We start from the raw sequence: 12,144 nt of genomic DNA on the forward strand, positions 1-12,144 counted from the left end.
CTTGATGGGATTTCTCTAGGGGAAACGGTCTCTCTGCCTTTACAGCTGTATTTCTATAGGGGATCATGCTGTTAATAGGTGTCTTTTGTAAAGGCACTGTTTATATAGGGGGTCTCACTAGAGGGGAAAAGTCTGTCTATAGGTGCCCTATAAGGGTCTCTGTCTCTGAGGGCTCTCTATGGGGGAAGTGCTCTCTGTACAGAGTTCCTTATGGGGTGTCTCTGTCTTTATGGGTGCATTTCTATAGGGGATTCTGCCTATAGCTGGGTCTATTCAGGGCTCTCCCTCATATGTGTAGGGGACGGGTCTCTGTCCATAGGGGGTCTCTCTATAGGGTCTCCCGGGGGGGGTGTCTCCGCCCGGGGCAGGGCTGTCTCGGGGCGCTCTATAGGGTCTCCATAGGGGACGCTGCCCCTATAGGGCTCCGGCCGGCAGGGGGCGGCGCAGTCCCGGCGCCCGGACCCGGAAGGTGCCGCCCCCGGCTCGGCCCCGCCTGCCCAGCCCGGCCCGGCCCGGGGCGCCCAGCGCGGAGCGGAGCCGGCGGCAGCGGGACGGAGCCACATGGCGGCCCCGGAGCGACGGGCCTTCGCCCAGCGCATCAACCGGTGAGAGACCCTGGGGCCCCCAGCGCCCCCCCAGGACCCAGCGCCCCCCCAGGACCCAGCGCCCCCCCAGGACCCCCCCCGGGGCACCCAGCGCCCCCCCAGGACCCAGCGCCCCCCCAGGACCCAGAGCCCCAGGACCCCCGGGGCACCCAGAGACCCCAGCTCTGCCCCCGGGGCCCCCAGCGCCCCCGGCCCCCAGCGCCCCTCCCCAGGGCACCCAGAGGCCCCCAGGACCCCCGGGGCCCCCCAGCGCCCCCCCGGCACCCAGCGCCCCCTCCCCACGGGGCACCCCGAGCCCCCCCCAGGTCCCCCCCGGGGCACCCAGCGCCCCCTCCCACGGGGCACCCAGAGCCCCAGGACCCCAGGGCACCCAGAGCCCCCAGCTCTGCCCCCGGGGCCCCAGCGCCCCCGGCACCCAGCGCCCCTCCCCAGGGCACCCAGAGGCCCCAGGACCCCGGGGCACCCAGCGCCCCCTCCCCACGGGGCACCCAGAGCCCCCAGGACCCCCGGGGCCCCCAGCGCCCCCGGCACCCAGCGCCCCAGCTCTGCCACGGGGCACCCAGAGCCCCAGCACCCCGGGCACCCAGCGCCCCTCCCACGGGGCACCCAGAGCCCCAGGGCCCCCGGCAACCAGCGCACCCAGCGCTCCCTCCCCCGGGCACTCATCCTGCCCCCAGCGCCCCTCCCGGGGCACCCAGCGCCTCCCAGGACCCTCCAGGGCCCCAGCGCCCCCCACGGGGCCCCAGTGCCCCCGGCACCCATCCTGCCCCTCCCCATGGGGCACCCAGAGCCCCCAGGACCCCTGGGGCACCCAGCGCCTCTCCCAGGGCACCCAGAGCCCTCCCAGGACCCCGGGGCACCCAGCGCCCCTCCCGGGCACCCAGAGCCCCCAGCTCTGCCCCGGGGCACCCATCCTGCCCCAGCGCCCCCGGGGCACCCAGCGCCCCTCCCCAGGGCGCCCCTCCCCTGGGGCACCCATCCTGCCCCCAGCGCCCCTGCAGGCACCCAGCGCCCCCTCCCCAGGGCACTCATCCTGCCCCCAGAGCCCCCAGCCACCCCTCAGGGCACCCATCCTGCCCCAGCGCCCCGCAGGCACCCAGTGTCCCCTCCCCTGGGCACCTATCCTGGCACCCCCAGCATGCCCCTCCCCACCCCCAACCACCTGCCCAGGGCACCCACCCCAGCTAGGCCCTGGGCACCCAGCACCCACCACTCAGGGCACCCAGTGCTGTGTACCCCCAGGCACCTATCACCCTGGTCACTGAGTACCCCCAGCCAGGCAGCCCCGAGGGCACCCAGCGCCCAGCCTCCCCAGCCAGCAGCCAGGGCACCCAGTGCCCGCGCCCCAACTAGCCTCCTGGGGCACCCAGCCCCAGCACTCACAGCCCCGTGCACCAACCCAGCATCCGGCCCCCAAGGCACCCCCGGCCCCAGGGCACCCCCCACCCAGCCCCCTCAGGGCACCCAGTCCCACAGCCCCAGCGGAACCCCCCTACTGCCCCCATGGTACCCGGCACCTACTCCATGGGCACCCCACTCTGTGCACCTCTGCATCCCAGGGGCCCCCACTCCCAGCCAATGGGCAGCCACCCCCAGTCCTGACCCCACAGGGCCCTGTGGGACCCCCCCCAATTCCCAACCACCCATGGACACCCCCAGCCCTGATCCCCCAATTCCTCCCTCATGGGGCACCCCCCATTTTCTATCCATCCTCAGGCATCCCAACCCCGATCCCTCCCCCGTGGGGCACCCCTGAGTCCTGCAGCTCCCTATGCACTGGGGGCGCCATGTTCCCGTCCCCTCTGACAGCCAATAGCCTGGTGTTCCCCAAAACCTGCTCCCAGCAGGGCCCCCTCCTGCCGGGCGTAGGCTGAACAGGTGGGGGAGTCCCCAGGATGTGCACTGGGGGAGGGGGATAGAATCCTGAACAGCTTCCTAGCACGGCCTTGGTGGGGTGGGTCCGTGGGGGAGGGACCCTGTGCACTGTGGGGTCCCAGCTGACATCTCCTCCCCGCCCCCCATGGAAGTATGAGCCGACCACCCCTCCTGCCTTTGCCGGGTGGGAGCGTCACTCGCCTCTTTCCAAAGATGTGGGATTGGGCGCTGATGGGGCTGAAAACTAGAGTCTCCCCAACCCCCCCCCAATGTGAAATGAGCCCCAGCCCCAGAAGATGGCGGGGAGGGGGCAGCCAGGAATCCCCACTCTCCCCTTGTAAGGAGCACTGGTGACTTCTTCCACGTGCTTGTGCCAGGCGTGAAATGCTAGAGCTGCACGGGGCTGGGTCGGCGCTCGAGACGCCAGGCTGCCTGTGGGGCGGGAGACATGGTGTATTTCAGGAGGGTGCCCTGGGCGAGGCGGGTTTTACCAGCCCAGCGGTCGTGGGTGCTCGCCTCCGCCACAAAACCTTGGCACAGCTGCAGCCTTGTGTAGACGCTGCTTTGAGAGGGTGCCCGTAGCGGGCGCTGGCTGCCCCCTCCGAGGAGCCTAGTGCGGACAGGCTGAGCTGATCGCTGGGAAGTGTGGACTGGCCCTCGGTTCCGCACGGCCATGACAAGTGCCCCGTCTCCGCCAGGACCTTAACCCGGGTGTGCCTAACGCGCCACCACCCTCTGGGTCCAGGCAAGACCTGCCCTCGCCACGGTCACTGGGGCCGCCTCCCCGTCCGGCCCTCGGCCAGCCCCGCTCTGGCGGGCATTGTTTCATCGCGGAAGGAAGTTCTGGCCCGTTTCCTGGCTCCCCCCGTGGGGATCAGAGCTGGCCTGCCAGTTTTTAATCGCTGGGCTTTGTTGTGTTGCTGCTTGGGGGGCGGGTGTGTGTCGGGGGTGTGTGTGTGTAGTTTGCAAAGTGTGGGGCTGGTGCTCTGGCAAAGTGCCGGTGCCTCGTAGGTGGAAGACGAGGAGCTGGGCCTGCCCGCGCACCCATTCAGATTTAAATAGCAGTTCGTGGACGTTGGACTGTGGCGGTTTCATTCTGCGGCCGGAGTCTTGGATTTGTGTCGTGTCTTTCCCCCCCCCCAACCCAGCTCAGTGCCCGGCACTCGCCCGGCACTAACTAAAGGAGTAAGAGCAGGATCTCGGGGGGAGGGTGCGAAATGGACAATGCCGGGGCCTTCGGGTCAGCTCGGGAGCTAGCAGGGAGCAGGTGTGTGAATAATTCAGCAGTGCCCTGGGCTCTCCCTCCCCCACCTCTGGGGCTGCTTTCGGCTTCCTCTTTCCCTCGCCAGGTGCCGGTGGTGGGTGTGTGTGCGACGGGCTGGGCCGGGCAGCAGGGCGTGCGGCTGCGCTTGCCCTGGGTTTCCCGGGGAAGGCAGCGGGCAGAGGGGCGTCCCGTGGGGTTAGCTTGAGGGGGCAAGAGACGGGTGTGGGACCTGCCCGGGCTGCAGGCTCCCTTGGGGAAGTCTCCTCATTTACCTGTCTCGGGCCCTTGTCTGACCCCCATCCCCGTGGCCTCTGGGCGCCTCACAGGTCCCAGGCCAGCGCTCTAACCACTGCACCATCCTTCCCCTCCACTCTCTCGGACTCGGTTCCCCCAGCTGCAATAATGGGCATAAAATTCCTCCCCCCACCCTTTGTCTAGTCAGACTGTGAGCCCCTTCCGGCAGGGACTCTGTGCAGCACCTGGCACGGCAGGGGAGCCCCCCCAGTCCAGGACAGCACCCGGCACGGCAGGGGAGCCTCCCCCCGCTCCGATCTCTGGGCTACAAGGTGCTGTCACAGTGTCCATGAATAATACATTGTCCAGCCTGCAGCTGGAGCCTGTCTCTGAGCTGCTCCCAGGAACGCAGGGTGGTTGTCCCCTCCCCACCCTGTCCCTACCTACCCCAACCCCTCCCATTTGCCCCAGCTCCCAGGGTGTGGGGAGGACGGAGTCCCTAGCTGTGACTCAAAGGTCCGGGCGATGCAGGAGCTCACAATCCTGGCCTTGCTGGTGACATCGGGCACGGCATCTCTCTTTGCCTCAGTTCCCCGTCTGTAAGGGGGGATGAATGATCTCCCCTGGGCCATGCTGGATAAGAGCCAAGGCAGGGATTTAGGCGCCGAGCTCCCGCTGAGTTACTTGGGGGCCTGACGCCTTCAGCTAAAGGGGGGCCGGTGTTGGTGTGGGGCTGCAGGCAGCCGGGTTCCCCCTCCCCCATAGCCAGCGCACGGATTCTCCCCCAAAGCATCTTCCTGCACTACCGGCGAGTGGGAGCCAGTCGCCGCCAGGCTTCCTGGCTGGATCCCAGCACCTCGGAGCCGGACGGATACGCCTCCCGCCTCCCCCCGCAGGGCTGGGCCGATTGCAGCTTATTTCCAGCCTCCGCATCCTCCCCCAGACACGGCCCTGCCCCGCTTCCCCTGCCCTTTGCCCCGGTAGGGGCAGCTGGGCCTGGCCCGGAGGAGGGGAGGGGGCTGGACCGCTCGCCTGGCCTCGTGGATTCCAGGGCCCGGGGGGTCTTTGGCTGCTGGACTCCAGCCCGGCGGGAAGATTTGTTCCCCAGGCTGATGCTTCTAGCCTGTGCTGTAGGGGGCGCTCTCCCCCCCTTTGGGGCCCAGTGCCCCAGCTTGGTGCTAGGGGGCGCCGTGCTGCTGTGGGTACCACCCTTTGCATGTGCTGTAATCCCGGGGCCCTGGCACATGGGAGCGATGGGGAGGGACCCTGGAGTCCTGACGAAATCCCGGCTCTCCCCTGCAGCTGGGGGGCGCCACTTCCCTTAGGGGGCCGAGCCCCCCGCTGGGCTCGGGTGTTAACGGCCCCTGTGCGTGGGATGGGGGCTCCGTTCCCGGCGCACCTTTCCCTGTTTGCCCTGGGGCGCTGCCTGCAGGAATCCCGCCGTTAAAACCTCGGGGTGGGGTCGCTGGCTGTATTGTCCCCGGGGGCCAGTCAGCTTTCCCCCCGGGGGGGGGGCTGTGACCCTCAGGCCTTGTCTGCACCAGGCTCTGAGCCGCAAGCCCCTCGTGTGGCCGTGCGCCCTGCAGTGCCGGGGAGCTGGGGGCCACCCCGACGACTCCTCTTCCCTCCCCCGCCCCGGAACCCGCCCCGCTGCCGGAGCGTGGGAGCCTGGCCGAGGAGCCGGCTGGAAAAACATCTGGCTCCCCAGGAAGCCGGGCTGAGCCGGGGAGGCCGGGCCGGCAGCTGCTGCGCCGTGGCCCAGTTGCCAAGCCGGCGGTAGCGTGCAGTCACGTGGGTGGCACCGCCTGGCACTGCCAGCCCCAGCCAGATGGGTGCTCAGCCGGGCCCTGTGCTGAGTCCCAGGCCGGAGCGAGGGTAGCGCCAGCTGGGCTGGGCTGTTCCGTTCGCTGGGAGAACTGGGCCCCCGGGGAGCCGCTGGCTTCGGACCCGCTCTGAGCCACTGGCCTGGAGACGCTCGGCTCTTCGGGGGGCAGGGAGCTCCCCCCAGAGCCCGTCACTCGCTCAGCGAGCTCTGCACTCGCCTCTGCGGGCGCCTCCGGCCGTCGGGGCAGGGCCAGAAGTGTGGAGCCTCAAGCGCTACAGAGCTGACTCAGGCCCCGTTTGTGGGGAAGGTGCTGGGCAGGGCCCCGGACACCTGGGTTCGATTCTTAGCTCTGCCTCAACGGACCCCGGCCCCATTTCCGAGGGGGAAGGTTGGGGCTGAAAGTTGCTGGTTTGACTGATTTGATATTTTCTTTTCCCACTGAAAAGTTGAAATCTAACCCCTAGACCCCGCTCCCCTCGCAGAGCTGGGAGAGAACCCAGGAGTCCTGACCCCCAGCCACCTGCTCTAACCCCTAGACCCCGCTCCCCTCGCAGAGCCGGGAGAGAACCCAGGAGTCCTGACCCCCAGCCCCGTGCTCTAACCCCTAGACCCCACTCCCCTCGCAGAGCTGGAGAGAGAACCCAGGAGTCCTGACCGCCAGCCCCCCTGCTCTAACCCCTAGACCCCGCTCCCCTCGCAGAGCCGGGAGAGAACCCAGGAGTCCTGACCCCCAGCCACCTGCTCTAACCCCTAGACCCCGCTCCCCTCGCAGAGCCGGGAGAGAACCCAGGAGTCCTGACCCCCAGCCCCATGCTCTAACCCCTAGACCCCACTCCCCTCACAGAGCTGGGGAGAGAACCCAGGAGTCCTGACCGCCAGCCCCCCTGCTCTAACCCCTAGACCCCGCTCCCCTCACAGAGCTGGGAGAGAACCCAGGAGTCCTGATTCCCAGCCCCCTGCTCTAACCCCTAGACCCCGCTTCCCTGCCAGAGCCTGGAGAGAACCCAGGAGTCCTGACTCCCCCCTCGAAGCACTAGCTCCCCCCTTTTCCCCTCGCTCTGGTACAGGCCTGGCAGGGGTGAAGTGATATTTGAGGGGGGATCTAGGAGACGACAGCAGCTGCCCCCCGGGATTGCCCGGCCCGGCTGGCGCCTGCTCTCCGAACACCCCTCTCTCCGTGCAGGCAGGTGCCACTCGCAGCTGTCTCTGTGTCGCCGTGGGGAGATCTCCGGGTGCGGGGCCACCTGGCGGTGTGGGGAGCCGGGGCAGGGCTCGCCCGTCTCCTTTCACACGCTCCCAGCAGTGCCTGTCTGCCAGGACGTGCCCCCCCCCCCCCCGGGAACCCTCACCGAGATCGGGGGCCCCCGTCATGCCGGGCGCTGCCCAGCCCCCAGCTGAGATCAGGGCCCCATCGTGCCGGGCGCTGCACAGACCGAGCGAGGGACAGTCCCTAACCCAGTGAGAGAAAAATGGAAGGATCATTATCTGCATGTTACAGGTGGGGAAACTGAGGCACAGGGCAGCACAGTGACTTACTCAAGGTCACACAAGGAGTCAGTAGCAGAGCCCTGGTGTCCTCAGAGCGCATCGCTGAGGGAAGGGGAATTAAAAACCAAACGCCGCGGTGAAGCAAGGAGGCTCCCCGGGCTCGCCGGCGCCACCCCCAGGCCTTGGGATGATCCGTGGAGGGGAGCTCAGAGCCTGCCGGGTGCCCAGCTGAGGCTGTGATGGGGGGCGGGGTGGGCGGGGCTGGGGGCACCGCAGCCCTGGGTGGGGAATGGGGGGGCAGCAGCTGCTGGCGTGGGGCTGGGAGTGCATTCCTCCGGCTCAGCTGTGTGTGTTTGATCTAATCCGCAGCCGGGCACAGAGGGGGGAGTTCACGGGAGCAGGAGCTGGGAGCCTGGACTCCTGGGTTCTGGTCTGAGCGGGTGTGTGACCTAGTGGTTAGACTGGAGGCCTGGGGCACGGGAAAGACTCCTGGGTTCTGGTCTGAGCGGGAGTGTGACCTAGTGGTTAGACCAGAGGCCTGGGGCATGGGAAGGACTCCTGGGTTCTGGTCTGAGCGGGAGTGTGACCTAGTGGTTAGACCGGAGGCCTGGGGCATGGGAAGGACTCCTGGGTTCTGGTCTGAGCGGCTGCATGTGGCGAGGCGTCGTGGGTGCCGCCATGCCCCAGGCTAGCGAGTGGCCCCGTGTGCGCACCCCCAGCCCCCTCGGCCGGCTCTCGGCCCCGCGGGATCTCGGCCGAGCCCAGGGCGCTCCGGCCCCTGACCCGGGTCTCTTGCAGGACGGTGGCCGCCGAGGTGCGGAAGCAGGTGTCCCGGGAGCACGGCGGGTCCCCCCAGCTCTCCAAGAAGCGCAGCGGGTCCCAGCAGCTGGTGAGTACCCCGGCGCCCTGCCCCCCTCCGCCCCCGGCCACTAGAGGGGGACAGAGCCACCTTGGGGAACGTTAGCGCCGGCTCCTGCCATTGGCTCTTCCCTAAGCATCATGGGAATGTCCTGGGACTCCACCCCTGGCCCCGCCCTTCCCGTGCCTGGAGGCCCCGCCCACCACTCTGGGCTGGGAGTCGTGGCCGGAGCCGGCTCGTGGCCCCCGCTAGACATGGGGCCGTGGCGAGGCCCGAGGGGGCTGCTGGGCCCCCACCACCCGGGCGGGGAGCCAGCCACGCGATTCCCCACGGCCGCCCCTGTTCCCCGTCGTCCCTTCTCCGTTCAGCTCCGGGAGCTGGGGTCCCGCGGGGGCTCAGCGAGGGGCCCGTGGCAGGGAGGCGGAGGGCACCGGCTCCTCCTCTACAGCTGTTTCCTGGCCCCTCTCCCATGCTGCCTCTTGTCCCACAGCTGCTGCCTTTCTGAGCAGCGAACCCGTGGGGGGGAGTGGGGGCCAGTGGTTAGAGCGGGGGCTCTGGGTTCTCTCTCCAGCTCTGGGAGGGGAGTGGGGTGCAGTGGTTAGAGCAGGGGGGCCGGGAGCCAAGACTCCTGGGTTCTCTCCCCAGCTCTGGGAGGGGAGTAGGGGGCTAGTGGTTAGAGCAGAGGGGCTGGGAGCCAGGACTCTTGGGTTCTCTCCCTGGCTCTGGGAGGGAAGTGGGGGCTGGTGGGTTAGAGCAGGGGGGCTGGGAGCCAGGACTCCTGGGTTCTCTCCCCAGCTCTGGGAGGGAAGTGGGGGCTGGTGGGTTAGAGCGGGGGGGATGCGCTGCGGGGGTCATGCTGTGGAGAACGGGGCATTTCCATCCATCTCCCAGTCCCACGTGCTGCCAGGCTCGGGGCCGGAGCATCGGCATTGGCCTCCGTGAGCCCCAGGCGGGAGGCCGGCCCCGGCGCCAAGGGGGAGGGCTCCAGCGCGCATTAGATCTAACCGCGTTGGTTTCCCCTTCCCTTTCCTGTGTGGTTTCGGTGTCTTGCCCTCACTTCCTGCCCGGTTAGTGCCGGCCCGGTAGGCGCTCGTGGGCAGGGCGGCGCTGAGATTTCCTCCGGCACAGATGGCTTGTGCTACCCGTGCCCCCTCCCGTCAGCCGGCGTGGCCCCCGCCCAGCCCGGGAGCCTTGAGAGAGCCCCCTTGGCCAGCCACGTGCCGGCAGCTGCCTGGTTTCCTGCCGCCTCTCGGTGGCCAGGCTGGGAGGATACCAGTGGGGGGGGGCAGGCGCTGGGGGGCTGCAGGAGCAATGCTGGGGGGGGGCTCTAGGGGGCGCTCTTTTCCCGGTCGATCCTGACTCTCTCTCAGCCAGGCTGGGGTGCCAGGAGCTCAGCAGGGGGCGCTCTCCCCGCTCAGTCAAGGTTCGTTAGAAAGACAGGCACTGATATGGTACCCCAGATCGCACCCCGAGTTGGCAAAGGAACCCAGGAGTCCTGAGTCTCCTGCTCCAATCACGGGACCCCACTCCCCTCCCAGAGCCAGGGATAGAACCCAGGAGTCCTGGCTCCCAGCCCCGCCCTGCTCCAACCCACCAGCCCCCACTCCCCTCCCAGAGCCAGGGAGAACCCAGGAGTCCTGGCTCCCAGCCTCCTGCTCTAACCTTAGCTTATCCCACCGCTGTGGGGAGCGCTTGGGGGGCCACACAGGGGTCGTCCCTGCTCCAGCGACCAGCAGGGGGCAGTGGTGGGGTGGGGTTTGCGGAGAGCAGCCCTGTGCTGCCCGGTCTGTCCCCGCAGGTGCCGCTGACGGAGGTGGTGGAGCCGGTGGACTTTGAGGAGTACCTGGCTGCCCACCCCCCCGAGCTGGAGCCTGGCCCACTCCGTGACCTGGTCGAGTTCCCCGCCGACGACGTGGAGGTGGTCCGGGAGCCGCGGGAATGCCGCACGCTGGAACCGGGGGTGCCCGACGAGGGGTGGGTGCCTGGGCTGGGGCTTGCTATTGAACAGGGGGAGGGGGGTGGGACCTGGCCCCGATAATCACCTGGCCCTGTGTGGTGCTGCAAGAGACCCCCAGCCCCGGATAGGGCGACGCGGGTTAGCGTCTCAGTACTGCCCAGCCACCAGCAGGGGGCAGCGCGTCTAGCACAGGGTCCTACATCTTGGGGCATTTTGTCCTCTCCTTGGGGAAACTGAGGCACCAGGGGGACTGATCAGACTGGGGAGGTGGGAACTCAGGATAAGGGGCGTGGCCTTGGCTATACAGACTGGATGGGGGCAGGGACTCAGGATAAGGGGCGTGGCATGGGCTATACAGACTGGATGGGGGCAGGGACTCAGGATAAGGGGCGTGGCCTTGGCTATACAGACTGGATGGGGGCAGGGACTCAGGATAAGGGGCGTGGCATGGGCTATACAGACTGGACGGGGTGGTGACTCAGGATAAGGGGCATGGCCTTGGCTATACAGACTGGATGGGGCGGTGACTCAGGATAAGGGGCGTGGCCTGGGCTATACAGACTGGATGGGGTGGTGACTCAGGATAAGGGGCGTGGCCTGGGCTATACAGACCGGTCAGGTGCGGGGACTCGAGGCATCAGAGCTCGTGAATTCTCGGCTCCCAGCCCCGTGATCAGCCCCCGCCCTCTCTCTGTCTCGCCCCCTTGCCGTGCACACCCTGTGCCTGGCACAGCCCCGTCCTCTGCTGCACAAGGGGGCGCTTTGAGATGGGGCATTTGGCATTGCAGGTCCCTCTCCCCCGGCCTGGACGCATGGCTGGGATAATGCTCCTTGCCTGCTCCCGGGGGCTGTGACGAGGCTTCATTAGAGAGTTATCATTAGTTAATTTAATGCCGGCAGAGTGACTTGCTCAAGGTCACCCAACCGGCCAGCAGCAGAGCCAGGTGTCCTGGGAAAGGCCCCTGGGGTTGCTGTGTGCCCGCTGCCCGCGTGTCCCCTGCCCTCCTCCCTCCACCCGCTGATTCAGAGGCGAGCCCTGTGTGTCCCTCCCGCCAGGAAGCTGGATGCCCGGGTGCGGGACGCGGTGCAGGTCTACACGGAGGACTGGCTCGTGGTGCGGAGGAAGTAAGTTGGCGGAGGGGGCAGGGCGAGCCTGGAGCTGCGCTTCGGAGCCGGGCGGGTCTCCCGGCCCCTCTCCTGCCCGCGGAAATCGCTGGCCCGCTCCGTGCTTGGCGGGAGGCCAGGGGGATGGGCCCAGCTCGCTGGCGCTTGGCTGGGTTGGCCGGAGCCAGCCGCCCGCTGTGGGCTTCCAAACTCCTGCTAACCGGATCCGCTCAGCCCTTTGGAGAAAGGGACCTTGTTTCTGCTGGTGCCCGGGGCTCTGTCAGCCCAGCCCGGCTCTGCCGCGTGACCGGAGGCTTGGCCGGGGGACAATGGGCTGTTTGGCTTCTGCCCCCTCTGTCCGTCCGCCCGCCCGGGTTACTGTCCCGGAGTCCCCGGGCGCTGCTCTGCAGCTGCTCCCCCCAAAGCCAGGGAGCAGGACTTTGGGGAGCCTCCTCTCCCTTGGAGCATTCACCACGTGCCCCTCCGTGCGCTTCCCCCAGCGAGTCGGCCCCGGCAGGGCCCTGGGGGGGCCACCGAGTCCTGCCCCCCCACGTCGCAGTCAGCCGGGACTCTCAGCCAGCCAGTAACACAGAGGCTTATTCGATGACAGGAACACGGTCCCAGACAGGCCTTGCGGGTACAGACAACAGGACCCCCCTTAGTTAGGTCCATCTGGGCCCCCAGGGAGGCCTCAGCCCCATCGGGGCCCCTCTCCATTTCCCTGCCAGCTTCAAACTGAAACCCCCTCCAGCCTCTCACTCAGCCTCTCCCGGCTCCTCCCCCAGCCTTTGTGTCCTTTGTTCAGTGTCCCGGGCAGAGGTGTCACCTGGCCTCCAACCCCCCTCCTGGGTTCTCAGGTTACATGCTCAGGTATCTCCCTTCCCCAGTGCAGCCCGTCCCAGCAAAACTCCCCTGCCCCCTTCCCAGGTCAGT

At 68.1% G+C, this 12,144-nt stretch overlaps 1 protein-coding gene across 9 annotated transcripts in view; it reads left to right on the forward strand.

Annotated features, from left to right (window-relative positions):
* Nucleotides 1-465: 465 nt before the first annotated feature.
* The window catches only part of DOCK6 (dedicator of cytokinesis 6), a 47,421-nt gene continuing 35,742 nt past the window's right edge, over nt 466-12,144 (forward strand). For all 9 annotated transcript variants that reach the window (XM_039514358.1, XM_039514360.1, XM_039514359.1 and 6 more), the window contains exons 1-4: nt 466-605; nt 8,090-8,180; nt 9,949-10,124; nt 11,164-11,232. In XM_039514358.1, coding sequence (XP_039370292.1) covers nt 562-605; nt 8,090-8,180; nt 9,949-10,124; nt 11,164-11,232 — 380 coding nt within the window. In that variant the 5' untranslated portion in view covers nt 466-561. The remainder of the gene's footprint in view (nt 606-8,089; nt 8,181-9,948; nt 10,125-11,163; nt 11,233-12,144) is intronic.

Source organism: Mauremys reevesii, linkage group 25 (assembly GCF_016161935.1).
Source record: "Mauremys reevesii isolate NIE-2019 linkage group 25, ASM1616193v1, whole genome shotgun sequence".
Lineage (NCBI taxonomy): Eukaryota > Metazoa > Chordata > Testudines > Geoemydidae > Mauremys > Mauremys reevesii.